We start from the raw sequence: 12,902 nt of genomic DNA on the forward strand, positions 1-12,902 counted from the left end.
AGTTTTTATAGTATATTTCACTGGGCTATCTGATTCCAGTATACACATTATGATTTAATGGAAATTATGTATATAGTTTTGTAAAAGAAGTTCCCTGATTAGAGTACTTTTCAACCTTCCCAATATTTCTTTTACTTTCTTAAATATAACTCCACCAAGAAATTATCTGAAGAAAAGGAGTTAACAAAATTGGAACTTCTCTGTGATTTTCATCATCATACCCACTGCCTTACTCTAGGCATTCACAATTACAGAGTTCTTAAGAAAATTATACAAGGGGGTGCCTGGGTGGCTCAGTCCAGCTTCTGACTTTGGCTCAGTTCCTGATCTCATGGTTCCTGAGTTTACACCCTGCATGGGGCTCTCTGCTGTCAGCACAGAGCCTGCTTCGGATCCTCTGTCCCCCTCTCTCTCTGCCCCTTCTCCATACTCTCTCTCTTTCTCTCTCTCTCTCAAAAAGAAACATTAAAATTTTTTTTTTAATTATATAAGAAACAACCAATATCTTGATCATACCCATGGTTATAGCATTTTTATTACACACATTTTTTTTCTCCTCTCTCTCTTTTTTTTTTATTGTTTCCATGAAGCCAAATGAACAAGGCAGTTTGGATTCTGCATATATTAGAGTGAAAATACTGAATGTAGCTTTCATTCTTGTTTCAAAATGCACTTGAAGAGGAACTTTTGGGGCGCCTGTGTGACTTAGTTGGTTTAAGTGTCTGACTCTTGATTTTAGGTCAGGTCATGATCTCATGGTTTGTGAGTTCAAGCCCTGCATCGGACTCTGTACTGGCAGTGTTGAGCCAACTTGGGATCCTTTCTTTCTCCCTTTCTCTCTCTCTCTCTCTCTCTCTCTCTCAAATAAACTTTAAAAAAAAAACAAACTTATATGGCATCTTGTAAGTATTAAGTTTTGAGGGTAAGTTTGAGTAATTTGCAATTTTACTGCCTTTTCTGCTACTTAAGTACTTCCTTGAGGTTTTAAAAACACACCTTTATGTAACCTTTACATTTGGAGGGTTCATTATATTGTTGATAGATTTTCCATTTTCTGGCTTTTTTTTAATGTTGAGTATACATCAATAATATATTTTAGATTTGAAAGTCAATTTGGGTAGAAATCTTTACTTTTTCCTAAAAAGCAAAGATAAGGGAGATTTTATTTCTTGTTATTTGAGAAAATAATCATTTTGTTTAGTTGCATTGTTCCATGCATCCTAATTTCTTAATTTCCTTAGTTTTATAGTTATATTATTTATGTTTTTCATAAGTTTGCCCTGAATTTTTTTTCTGAGGCACCTATTCTGAACTCAGAGTAATTGAAAAAGTAGAATTGCTTGTATCATTTTGATAGTCATAGAACATTTGTCACTAGAAAAACAGCCGATATGATTTAAATTCAATTTAAGTTTCCTCAGACTGATGGCCAAAGCAAAACTGTACTTTGTGTTTGAAATCCGTTCTCAACACATCACCTTCCTTTGCAGTTGCCAGGATCCTATTCCTGACCTGTGGCAGCTTGTAATTCTTCCCCTTGATTTATCCCTAATTTTTCATTAACATGAACATCATTAATTTTGTTTTCTGAAAATACTGGTTTACTTTTACTGCATTTGACCTCAACTTTGACCTTCTGAAGTTTCAAAATCCTATACTTTCAGGGATTTAGCAATGATAAGGTATCACTAAATAAGAGCTTTCCTAAAAATGGTTTTTCCCTAGCACCTGCCATGACTTATTTTATAAATATTGAGCATTCATGCAACATTGAATATGTAATATACTGTATACAAGCAGTGTGCTTAAGTGATAGGACCACCGTAGCAAATAAGGCTATGTGATTTGTCCTGTGATACAAGGCTAATGCAAGTGCAGGTCACTTCATAAGAAGGAATCCTAGCCCAGTAATGGGGAACGTCAAGTAGGCCTATCCAGAGTATCTAAGCTGAGACCTTGAACAATGGTAGTAAGGGGTTTTTTTCTCTTTTTTAAGGTTTTATTTAAATTCCAGTCAGTTAACAGATAGTATAATCTTAGTTTCACTAGTAGAAGTTTGTGATTCATCACAGTAATAGGAGTTATTAAGGCAGATATGTTTCTGTGTGTGTCTTTCTCTGTCTTTTGAGGGACAGAGGGGAGTGAAATGGGGAACCCAGGAGAAGAGAGAGGAAAAGAAAGGAATTTAGTAGTAGGCAGGTGCAGAGGCCTGTGTGGGCTGGCCAGGGATTGCTATGTAATACATTAACTTACATATCATTTGTATCTTTTTAGAAGAATTTCCAGCTTTTTGTCATATCCAAATACAAACCAAAATTGTAAAATAGAAAATATGACTGTAAGTTTTTAATTAGAATACTGGATTTTTATTTAGGCAGTTAATTAAGAAATCGCAGTTGAAAAAAATCTCTTATTTGCTTACACAAATAATAAAGAAAATATTATTTATCCTTTAAAAAATTATCAAACTCTTGGCACTTCCCCTATAATTCAGTTCTTTCCTTCTCTGTGCTAAAACTATTAATATTTTGGTGAATATTTCTCTAAGTGCCTGTTTTGTACCATTTCTTGTATTTAGTTGTGTGGTAGCAGTGGTAGTGTAACAGTATAAAAATATGGGTCAACCTGTCATTCCTCTTTTGCTACTTGATTTTTTGTGTAATTATATGTATTTTCTTGATAGTATGTGCAGACCTATCTTTTTTGTTTATTATAAAGTATTTCGGTGTATATGTTTAGAACCGGCTTCCATTTGGTAGACATTTTTGTTGCTTGTTTTAAAACTTAGCTGCAGTGAGTGTCTTCGTTTGTGTGTATCTCTGTGGACTCGGAGACTATAAAATGGTTTTATTTTAGAGCATACATTTTTCAGAATTTTTCATTAACTGTACATCCTCTGCACCTTTATCGTCCTACCATCATGTTGCTGCTATTGATAAAATAGAGTCATATGTAAAATTGATAATTTTCTTACTTAATCATAATCATGCTATTGAGTTTTACAGATTTTAAATCTTTTATGTCAACCATTATTTCATTGGCAGATGAATTTAAAGGTCATTCTTTACTACAAGCAGCCAGAGAAGCAGACCTAGCCAAAGTTAAAAAAACACTTGCTTTGGAAATCATTAATTTCAAACAACCACAGTCTCACGAAACTGCCCTGGTAAGAGTTCATTGTTAATCCATTCCTAAGGTCTGTAATAGCAGAAGCACAAAGTATGGTTTTCATTTCAGAAACCTTAAGTAACTTAGTATCTGAAATGCCAGGAATTTCCATTTTAATGTTGGTTGCATTGATTTTTAAATTTGGTTCAGGAGATGATTGCTTTCATGCATGAGAGAATAGACATTTGCTCACACTTGACTTGGAAATTATTTTTACCTTTGTCTTTACCCAACTGTATTAAAACAAATCTACTTTTGTGGCCAATTCTTTCATAAAATACAAGATGTGATTTTCTCTATAGAATCTTTTTCTTATCGTTGCTAGGTAAAGACTATTTGTCTTCTATAGACTATTAAAGTATTTTCAGAGGTACTTGCATTAATCTTTGGAGCAGTTATCCAAAGAATTAGTCTTAATTCTACAAAGAATTACTACATTCATTATAGAAAAATATTAAGATTATGAGTTTTTTGTTCTAGACTATACAGATTGTTTTTTTAAACTCTTCATATTTTTTCTTCTAATGTACTTTCAGAAAGATTAGCTTATTTTTCTTGTTAGTGATCACATTAAGTTTTAGAAATAGGGCTGATAAAATTATTCCTAGTCAGAATTTTAGCATATGTGATGCCTATATCACAGACCTCTAAATATGCTTCAGTTAAAATTCCCAAATTTAGCCGGCACAAAAAAGTCAACCTGTAGTCAATACCTGCTGAAAACGACATTAAAAGAGTCATCAAACCGAAATGGGCCAGCTGTATGTATACTTAAATACATGCTCTCTAACTGGGGTTCAGAAATTACACAGCATTATGCCGGGACATACCCAAAGCAAAAGAATAAACCTGGCCTGCTTTTTTGGAGTGTTCAGTTTATTCATTAGTTAGTAGGTTTTAACTCTTAAAATTTTATATTTTTAAATGTGTATTTATTTTGAGAGAGAGGGAGAGAGAGTGAATTGAGGACAAAGAGAGAGAATGCCAAAGAAGGCTCCGCACTGCCAGCACAGAGCCCAACATGGGGCTTGATCTCACAAACCATGAGATCAGAACCTGAGCCGAAATCAAGAGTCAGACACCTAACACACTGAGCCACCCAGGTGCCCCTACTCTTAACATTTTAATATAAAACAAAGTTGAATACAAAAACTGTATAAATATAGGATAAAACATTAAACTTCTAAGAATACTTCTTCCACTAAACAAATTCAAGTCTATTACCTTCTTGCCTGTCCCTGGGCATATAGGCTTATATAGAGCCAGGAGTGGCTCGGGGGAAGATTTTGAGCACTATTGATTTATGTGGCTGACAACCCAATGAAGGATTGACCAACTGAGGTATAGAAATTTGTACCTTTGGAGAGGCAGTATTCTGTTACCTTCAAATAAGTATATTCTGGATAATTATGTATTGGCCAAAGGAAAAGGAACAAAGTCTTTCTTATTTCTTAATGCTTTATCTTGTTTTAAAGACCTGTGTCTTATACTTCCAGTGTATTTAGGGAGAATTCATTCATCTCCATAACACAAAATATATAAATAAACATTTTTTGACATAACAGTGTTCTAAAGAGTCAGCAGATGCTATTTAATTTAGAAATCTGCTTTCACATAGAAGCTTATTAACTTAGTTTTTTTGCTTTACAGCACTGTGCTGTGGCCTCCCTGCATCCCAAACGAAAACAAGTGACAGAACTATTACTTAGAAAAGGAGCAAATGTTAATGAAAAAAATAAAGAGTAAGTGCAGTCGCAGAAGGAGATGTTCAGTTCCTAAAGGGGAAATGCAACAAAAGCTAGGACATCACCTTTTCCTTCTCTCTTCTCTGTAGTTTCATGACTCCCTTGCATGTTGCCGCAGAAAGAGCTCACAATGATGTCATGGAAGTTCTACACAAGCATGGAGCAAAGGTAAGACGCGCATCAAAAATAAAATGCCAAATTTGGAATTTAGTAGCTAGCTGCTTTTAATACTGTTACTATTCTCTCTGATTTTCCTGGAGACATTAATTTTGTAAAGGACTGTTACCATGTATTTGAAGTCATCTCTTCTCTTTTCGAGCTGATTTAAGTCTTGTTACTAATAAAAATAATTACCTGTGTCTTACTGTACTTTAACATCATTCTTCTGTAAGGCAATAAAACGTAGCTCCGATCTTACCAGTTGAAATACATTGAACTTTGTATTTTACATTAATACTGGAATTGATATATTTTGATAGTCAACATCATTGATGGTTTATCAGAGAATAATTTATGTAAATGATACTCAAAATATTGCTACTTACTCTAAAGAACATTTTTATTCCTTCAAACTGGTAATGATAATACTTTTCTCCAGTAACCTCAACACTGAAGATATGTGAAATTTGGGGGTAACCATTTTTGTTGGCATTATCTATGAATTGCTATGAATTGCTTGAGGGAGGAAGGAAGCAAACCGGTTGTTTTTCAGAGGTGATTTGAATGTGCATATTTTTACATCCTCAAGAGTAGTTATATTTTTAAAGCAGAAGTCTTCAAAGTAGATACTTTATGGAATATACAAGATGAGCCATTAAGAATAGGAAAAAATAGAATTTTAATTGTTTAAAATCATAATTCCCTTATTTATGAATAAAGAAGTTAAGATCTAATATTTAATACAAAGATTGATGCTGGCTCCCTCATTAGGTCTGTGTGTCAGCCTGTCTGAGTCAGTTCAAGATGTTTCCTCTGAGGAGAATGGGAGTCTGAGTAGTGAGGGGCTGACACTGACAAACTTACTCATCTGTTCAATTCCAGCATGTTGTGACATATTGCACTTTACACCTGTCCACATGAGTAGATTTATGGGTACTATCCTAAATGGTAGATCCTTCATAAATAACATTGTTCGTAATTCAAGGGAATGACAACCTGATAGCATAAAGAGATTGTCTGGCTATTTCATGAATTAGTATTTTCAAGAATATTCATTCTTAGTTCTTGTGCTTTTTTTTTGTTTAATGAAAATAAGAGGGTTCAAAATTTGTTGTCATCTATGATGACAAATGACTACTTGCATGTAGATATTTTTTACTTGCATATAGGTACTTTATAAAAAAAACAGAAACATAATCAGACCCTTAAAGGCAAATATTACATATTTTAGAGTAAGTAGGAAAGTGACTGCATGTTTAAAGAAACTTTAAAAATAAAGGGGACATTTTGAGAACAGATTTTTGGAAAACGTCCACTGTTTTGCGATTTTGTTGCCAAAAAAATGATGTAAATGTATCACCCACCTGTCGTATCTACATATAATTTAAAAACTTGAAAACAGAATTTTCCAACCTGTTTTAAAGTCTTTCCTAATTTGTGTTTAGGTGGTTTTTGAACCTATTAGAAAACACCAAGAAGGATGGAATTTTACTAGCAGAGTTTCAATTAAAACCTTAACATAATTAGTAAATTACATTAAAAATAAGCATTGTGGTGGTACCTGTGTGGCTCTGTCCATTAAGTGTCCAACTCTTGGTTTGGGCTCAGGTCATGATGTCATAGTTTGTGAGTTCAAGCCCCACATCAGGCTCTGTGCCTATAGTGGGGGGCCTGCTTGGGATTGTCTCTCACCCTCTCTCTCTCTCTGTCCCTCCCTTGTTCACTCTCTGTTTTTCCAAATAAATAAACTTTAAAAAAATTGTTCAAAAATAAGCATTGTGACTTAGTAGGCATTGCTAACAGTGCACTTTTCCCAGTGGCTCTAACATGTTTCTCTTATATCTTTTGAGCTAATATGGTCAATGGTACCAGCTATTGAAAATGAACTTAGAATCCGACACTCAAATCTACATCACAATTTTTATAAGATTTTTAGTTTTTTTTAACTGAGCCAGAAGATATTTTGTACATTAGTAATTAAAATATTTTTAAATTTTTAATTGTGTCATCTCTTTCCCATCCTTTGTAATTTCTTTTTGTATAAGTTTTATATGTATCTATTGTGTATTAGTGTAGCATTGCTTCTTACAATTTACAAATAAACACATGTGTATATTGAAAGGGTTCTCAACACATTTTTTTATTCATAAGATTCAGAGTCCAAAAATTTAGATATCCTTGCTTTAAAAGGACAATTGGTATTTTTATCTAAAAAAGTCAGGATGACCTAGAATGAAAGGGAACATAGTTCTACTGATTTATTACTTATTTTGAGGGTACGACTACTGCATTGTTTTATAAATAATGTCTTGTTGCTCCGTCAAGCAGAAAATACTAAGCTAAGTGGACTCTCTGCTACACTTAAGAGCATTATATGTTTATCATTGACCTATTTTTAAAAACAGTTTATGGCATTTATAATGTTCTTGAAAGCCCGTGAACAATGCCCTTCATTTTTGAAAGATATCTATTTGTTTTCTCCCATGAGTCATTTTATTTTATGGCGTTTCTGTGAAAAATAACACTGTTTTCTAAGCTCTCCCAGTCCTCCTTGCTCTAGCTCTGTGGTTCTCAATCTTATTCTGCTCCTTATGTTCACAGTATAGTCTCATCAATAACGTCTCAATTCATCAGTTTGGTATGTGCGACTTTAAACACTCTGTCGGTGATATAGAATGACTTTTAGACTAGTTGGCCCTCCTTAGTCTTTCCACTGCAGCTCATCCAAATCGAGAACTCCTACTATTAGGCCCTTTAAAATGGAAGATAAATCCTGTTGAATCAGGGTTCTGAACCAATAGATAGCAGTGGCCATCCTCCCCACTCACTTACTCACTGGTTCCAGCGCAGGCTGCTATCCCTCAGGGTTGGTTTATTTGGTGACTAATGTGTTGGTAAAAACTCATTTAGCTACTTTTGAGCCCCATTGTTTGCTTGCTCAGTGTTCTTTCTGGAGAACTCATGGTTTCAGTTTGATTTTTAGACAACTTACACTTCCCATTTGATTCTAAAACCACCTTCCTAACAAGCAACACCACCCTTGGATTAGAATTCAACCCCCTTACACCGTTTCCACCATCCTGCCTCCTTCCCTCCTCATGTCAAGTTCCTAGATTAAGGCTAATAAATCAGAAAAGGCAGAGATTTGGATAGGGAGATCTAATACCATGAGCCAGTCTGTCTTACTTTGACAGATACAACTTAGTAGTCTTTACATAAGCCAAAACATTCTTTTGCTCAAAGCTTGATGATAAAGTTCAGGTTCACTATGCATGTTAAACTAAACATATTGGAAATATAACATAGACAAGCATACTTTTAAGTGTACAGTCCTCCACTTTCTAGTTTTGTGAACTTGGAATTAATTTCTGGAACCCTAATTGACTCATCAGTGATATGTATGTGTTAATACCTCCTCTATAAGTAATTGTGTGTGTGTGTGTATAAAAATTAAATGAGCTTATGTATATATAAGTATGTAGTATAATACCTGGCATATAAGCAATACTTTAATTACTTGTAAATATGAGCACTGTATTTTTCCATGTTTGTCTTTTCAGACATGTATTACGTATTTCCTTTAATCATCTAAATTTTTATGTAAGGTTTATATATCAGTTCCTTTATAATTTGTTTTGATCTGTTAACTCAAGAAATACTGAGATGCAAAATGATTAAGACTGTGTGCTAGATACTGTAGAAAGTACCAATTTGAAATGTATGCAGTTACCAAATTGAAGCTAATCCTGATTAGTGGCATTAGTAATGAAGAAGGAACAGAAAGATGAAAGCCACTTATGAAGGAATAGTTATATATGTGGAAATGAATCAGGAATTAGAATGGATTTAGAAAAGGGTGGTACAATTCAGGGAAGTGAGAAAGCTAGAGAGAAATACTAGTTTCCTATGCCCTGATAATTTTGTACTGAGAGTTGATATGATATAGGGACATTTAGATATAGCCAGTGGTTGGAAATAATGCCCTAGAGTGTGAAAGACAGTCTAGAGTTAGAAAGACCTTTTTGGAAAGCCATCGACATAGTGATCATGCATAACAGGGTCTGTAGAAAAAATATAGAGAGATGGGTTGAGAATTTAGGAAAGGACCTTTGTAGATTACCATGTTTGAAGGGCAGCAATGGGAAGAGAAAACTGAAAGTTCTATCACAGTGTCTACTGAGTGCAATAGAAGTATGAAGAAGGAACAGGTGATCGGTGCTACAGAGTGAAATCAAGGTAGGCAACGCCGTTTTACTTGGCAATGTTTATGTAAAAGCTTTGACAACTTTCAGAGGAGGTGTTCCAAAGATACAGGGGTAGAGAATTGTATTCGTTAGGGTCTTGGCAATAAGCGGCACACTCAAAATGGGTAATTTGAGGAAAGTTTAATAAAAGAATCATATACAAAGGTGAGCATGGTTTAAGGATATGAGCAAGGGATAGCAGCAAGTCGGAAGACATTATCATCCCTGGGCCTGAAGGGACAAAGAAACAGAAGAAGGTAGCTATTTGGAGAAGGTCCCCTGACACCATGTGTAGACTTTGATGGGGGTATATCGGGCTCCTCCCCCTCACACCCGTGCTTCCCACCAGTCTCTTGCCATTCCCTCCCATTGGCCAAATGTAATAAAACTTAAAGAGCAAAAGGACTTGTTGATCTGATCCACATTTTTAAGTGAATTTCCCAGGACATCGAGCAGGGTGGAGGATAGCTAGTTATCTGGATAGACAAGCAGGCAGTATTCAGAAAAAAGATAGGAAACAGATGGCTTGTAAAGAAAGGAGGGCTATAAGAAAATGGGGGTATTAGCCAACTCATTTGAAAAATCAACTTTTATAGTGGAATAAATTTCTATTTCTCAAAAAGATTAATTATCTCTACCAACCCCCAGCTTTGTGAGACCTAAAGCCTAAATGGGAGAGACATGAAGACTTTATCCTTCATGTGGCAGTTTTTTCTTTATTATTGTTAGTCTCCCTTGACATTCCATTCCTACAGCTCTGTCTGCTATCATTATTAAGTAGAACTTAAGTCCCAATTGCATATTGGTATTATTAATGCCTAAAAATGAAAGGTTTAATTCAAAAGTGCTTTTTTTTTCATATATAAAAGTACTTGCTATTTTGTCATTACTCAAGCATCTGTTAAATGTGTGGAACATGGAGAAATTTCTTTCAATTGTTCGTTTGTCTTTATTGGACAGATTTATTTATATTATATGTAAGAAGAAATTGTGTCAATAGTAATTGGCATTAAGTGGGCTTATTTCTCACACTGAAAAGCGATGAAGAGTCTTTGCTCACTTTGGGGAAATATGTTAGCTCGTAATAAAGATCTGATTAATGCTATTCAAGAGGTGGACTGATAAGCAGTTGCTATTAGCCCAAAGATGTTAAAATGCTTTCAAAGCTGTAGATGTAAAGTATCTCTTATCGTTCAGCTGTCTGCAGTTTGAACATGTCAACGCAAAGAGCAAAAGGGCCAATGTCTCAGAGACATTTTGGTTACCAGTAACAGATCAACTGAATCTAGATTAAGCACAAATGGAAATCTACTTCTATAAATGTATGCTTATTACGTTTCTGAGATTACCCATATTGTTATCCCATAGAAACAATCTACAGGAATTATAGCTGAGATCTACAAAAGACTAGAACAAGGAATTTGGAAACTATTGAGTACCTCGACTGCATTCTCTATCTGTGTGTCTGTCTCTCTCTCTCTGTGGTCACTTGGGTTTCTTTTCTGTGTTGGTCTTAGGTCATCTGCTTCATTCTTTTCCTGTTTTACTTCTCTATGGCTTAAAAGTGGGCTTGGTAGCCCCTGTTTTATGAGTCTTTGGCTTAAAAATCTAACACCTGCAGCTGTTGTCTTTCCTGAGTCTCAGAGGAGAAAGGGAGAATCTGAATGAGATTGCAGTTTGTTCCACACGGCCATTGGATTGGCTCCCACCCATCCAATCAGCTCTGCTCAGGGGGTTGTCTCTCACACAGTTAGGGCACATGAGGTGAGTGCCCTTTTAATAAAGCAAAGAAAATACATACCATTATAATATATCTCTTTTGTTAAAATTCCACACGAATTTTGAAGGTTTGCAAATAATACACTCGAGGTCAGCTAGGAAATGTTCAAGGATTAAGAACCTTTTAAAGTAAAATATTGATTACTCTATCAGAATTTGAGCTAAGAATTAAATTATGGTCATTTTTGTCTATTTCATTCCTCACAGGAGAGGCTTTAAAGATGTCCATCCTACTTGGATAACAGTGCTCTGTAAATATCTGTAAAAACTTTAAATTATACTCTTACTACAGATAAAGTAAGTTAGTTATTTTCAATATTATACAATTCTGTCAACACTGGCATTTAAATTTTTTTTCCCTTCAGATTTCTACGGAAAGAAGAATACATATTTTCTGGTTAGAGAATATCTTAAGAGTCTGATGTTCACGTAGTATACACACTTAATGATTTGTGAACCATTTATTCACCAGCCATTTTTGAACACCCAGCTTGTACCAGGCATTGCACTTGTTACTGTGGGGTATATATGAAGTTTCAATTTGATCAAGATGCTCTCTTAGGGGCCTTAAAATCTAGTAATAGTCGTATCTACTATAGTCAACTTGAATATCTATCATACAAATTGGAAAGTGATATATATAAGAGAAGTATGGGTAGATTGCTATTCAAAGATCAGTTACTTCCACTGGTGGTAACAGGCTGGGGGAGAGATTGTAGACATTTCACGAAGAAACTAAGATTTCAGCTGGAAATGTCCAGGGATTAGATATATAGAAATTGGCAAAATACAAACAATATTTCAACTCACGACTCAATCAAGAAAGCAAAGGAGTTAGTCAGAAGTTATAATTAGTGAATCCAGTAGGTACTGAAAAAGGAGAATAATGAAAATCTTGAAAATATATGTTGGAGCGAGGTCTTGGTAGTTTCAATGGGAGAGTTTTTATTTTGATCTCATAATACTGGGGGAACCATTGGGAAGTTTTGAACAGGTAGGTGGCATGCACAGAATCCTGCTTCAGGAAGGTAAATACTTCCTAGAAAACTACTTTCTCCTAGAAGGCCAATTACAAAAATGTAGACGATGTTATAAATGTTATAATATGCCTGCCACCTGCTCCCTAGGTTATAGTCTGTCTACCAGGACATAGACCTATTTCAGATCCCTATCTTTTGCTCCTTTCTTGTAGATTTATTAATGCCTGTTATTTTTGTTTTAACTCTTCGCTTTCACTTTCAGAGTGTCCTGATTAGGGAGAAAGTCATTTAGCTAGACAATTCTTTAGCTAGAATTGTCATTCTAGCTAAAGGAAGACAGAGACTGGCTTCAATTCTCAGGTTACTTGAAATCCAGTTTAGATTGAGACATGCCCATGTTCAGCAGCTTAAGTAGAATTAAAATGTGAGTTAACAATAAATGCTTAATTACAGCAACATCACAGAACATGAGCACAGTTTTAACTTTCTACATTTACCAGTCCTCATCAAATGGTTGGAGTTTTTGTCAGCTAAACATAAAAAAAATTCATTTTATAAATTAACTCTGACAATGATTAATACATTATTCTGGGTTTTTTTTTTTTCGACTATTCACAAGATATTTATGAAGCTCCATGAAATGCCCTAACCTTTTATATTTCTTGAGATGGAGAGGGTAGAGGAAAGAGTGACATTGAAATGGAAGTCATAATTTCTGCTTTTAAATAGCTTACAATTTAAATAGAGCATCTAGCACAGAGCCTGATATTAGCAAGTCCTTAGTAAATGTTAGTTGCAAGACTTCTTTGGAGGTAAACAACCGGGTT

The 12,902-nt window shown here is 34.8% G+C and overlaps 1 protein-coding gene across 1 annotated transcript in view; it reads left to right on the plus strand.

Annotated features, from left to right (window-relative positions):
• The window catches only part of TNKS (tankyrase), a 211,365-nt gene that overhangs the window by 141,349 nt on the left and 57,114 nt on the right, over positions 1-12,902 (plus strand). Inside the window, exons 9-11 of the mRNA XM_039220634.1 lie at positions 3,045-3,166; positions 4,819-4,910; positions 5,003-5,081. Coding sequence (XP_039076565.1) covers positions 3,045-3,166; positions 4,819-4,910; positions 5,003-5,081 — 293 coding nt within the window. The remainder of the gene's footprint in view (positions 1-3,044; positions 3,167-4,818; positions 4,911-5,002; positions 5,082-12,902) is intronic.

Source organism: Hyaena hyaena, unplaced genomic scaffold (genome assembly GCF_003009895.1).
Source record: "Hyaena hyaena isolate Hyena2069 unplaced genomic scaffold, ASM300989v1 scaffold_17, whole genome shotgun sequence".
NCBI classification, from domain to species: Eukaryota; Metazoa; Chordata; class Mammalia; order Carnivora; family Hyaenidae; genus Hyaena; species Hyaena hyaena.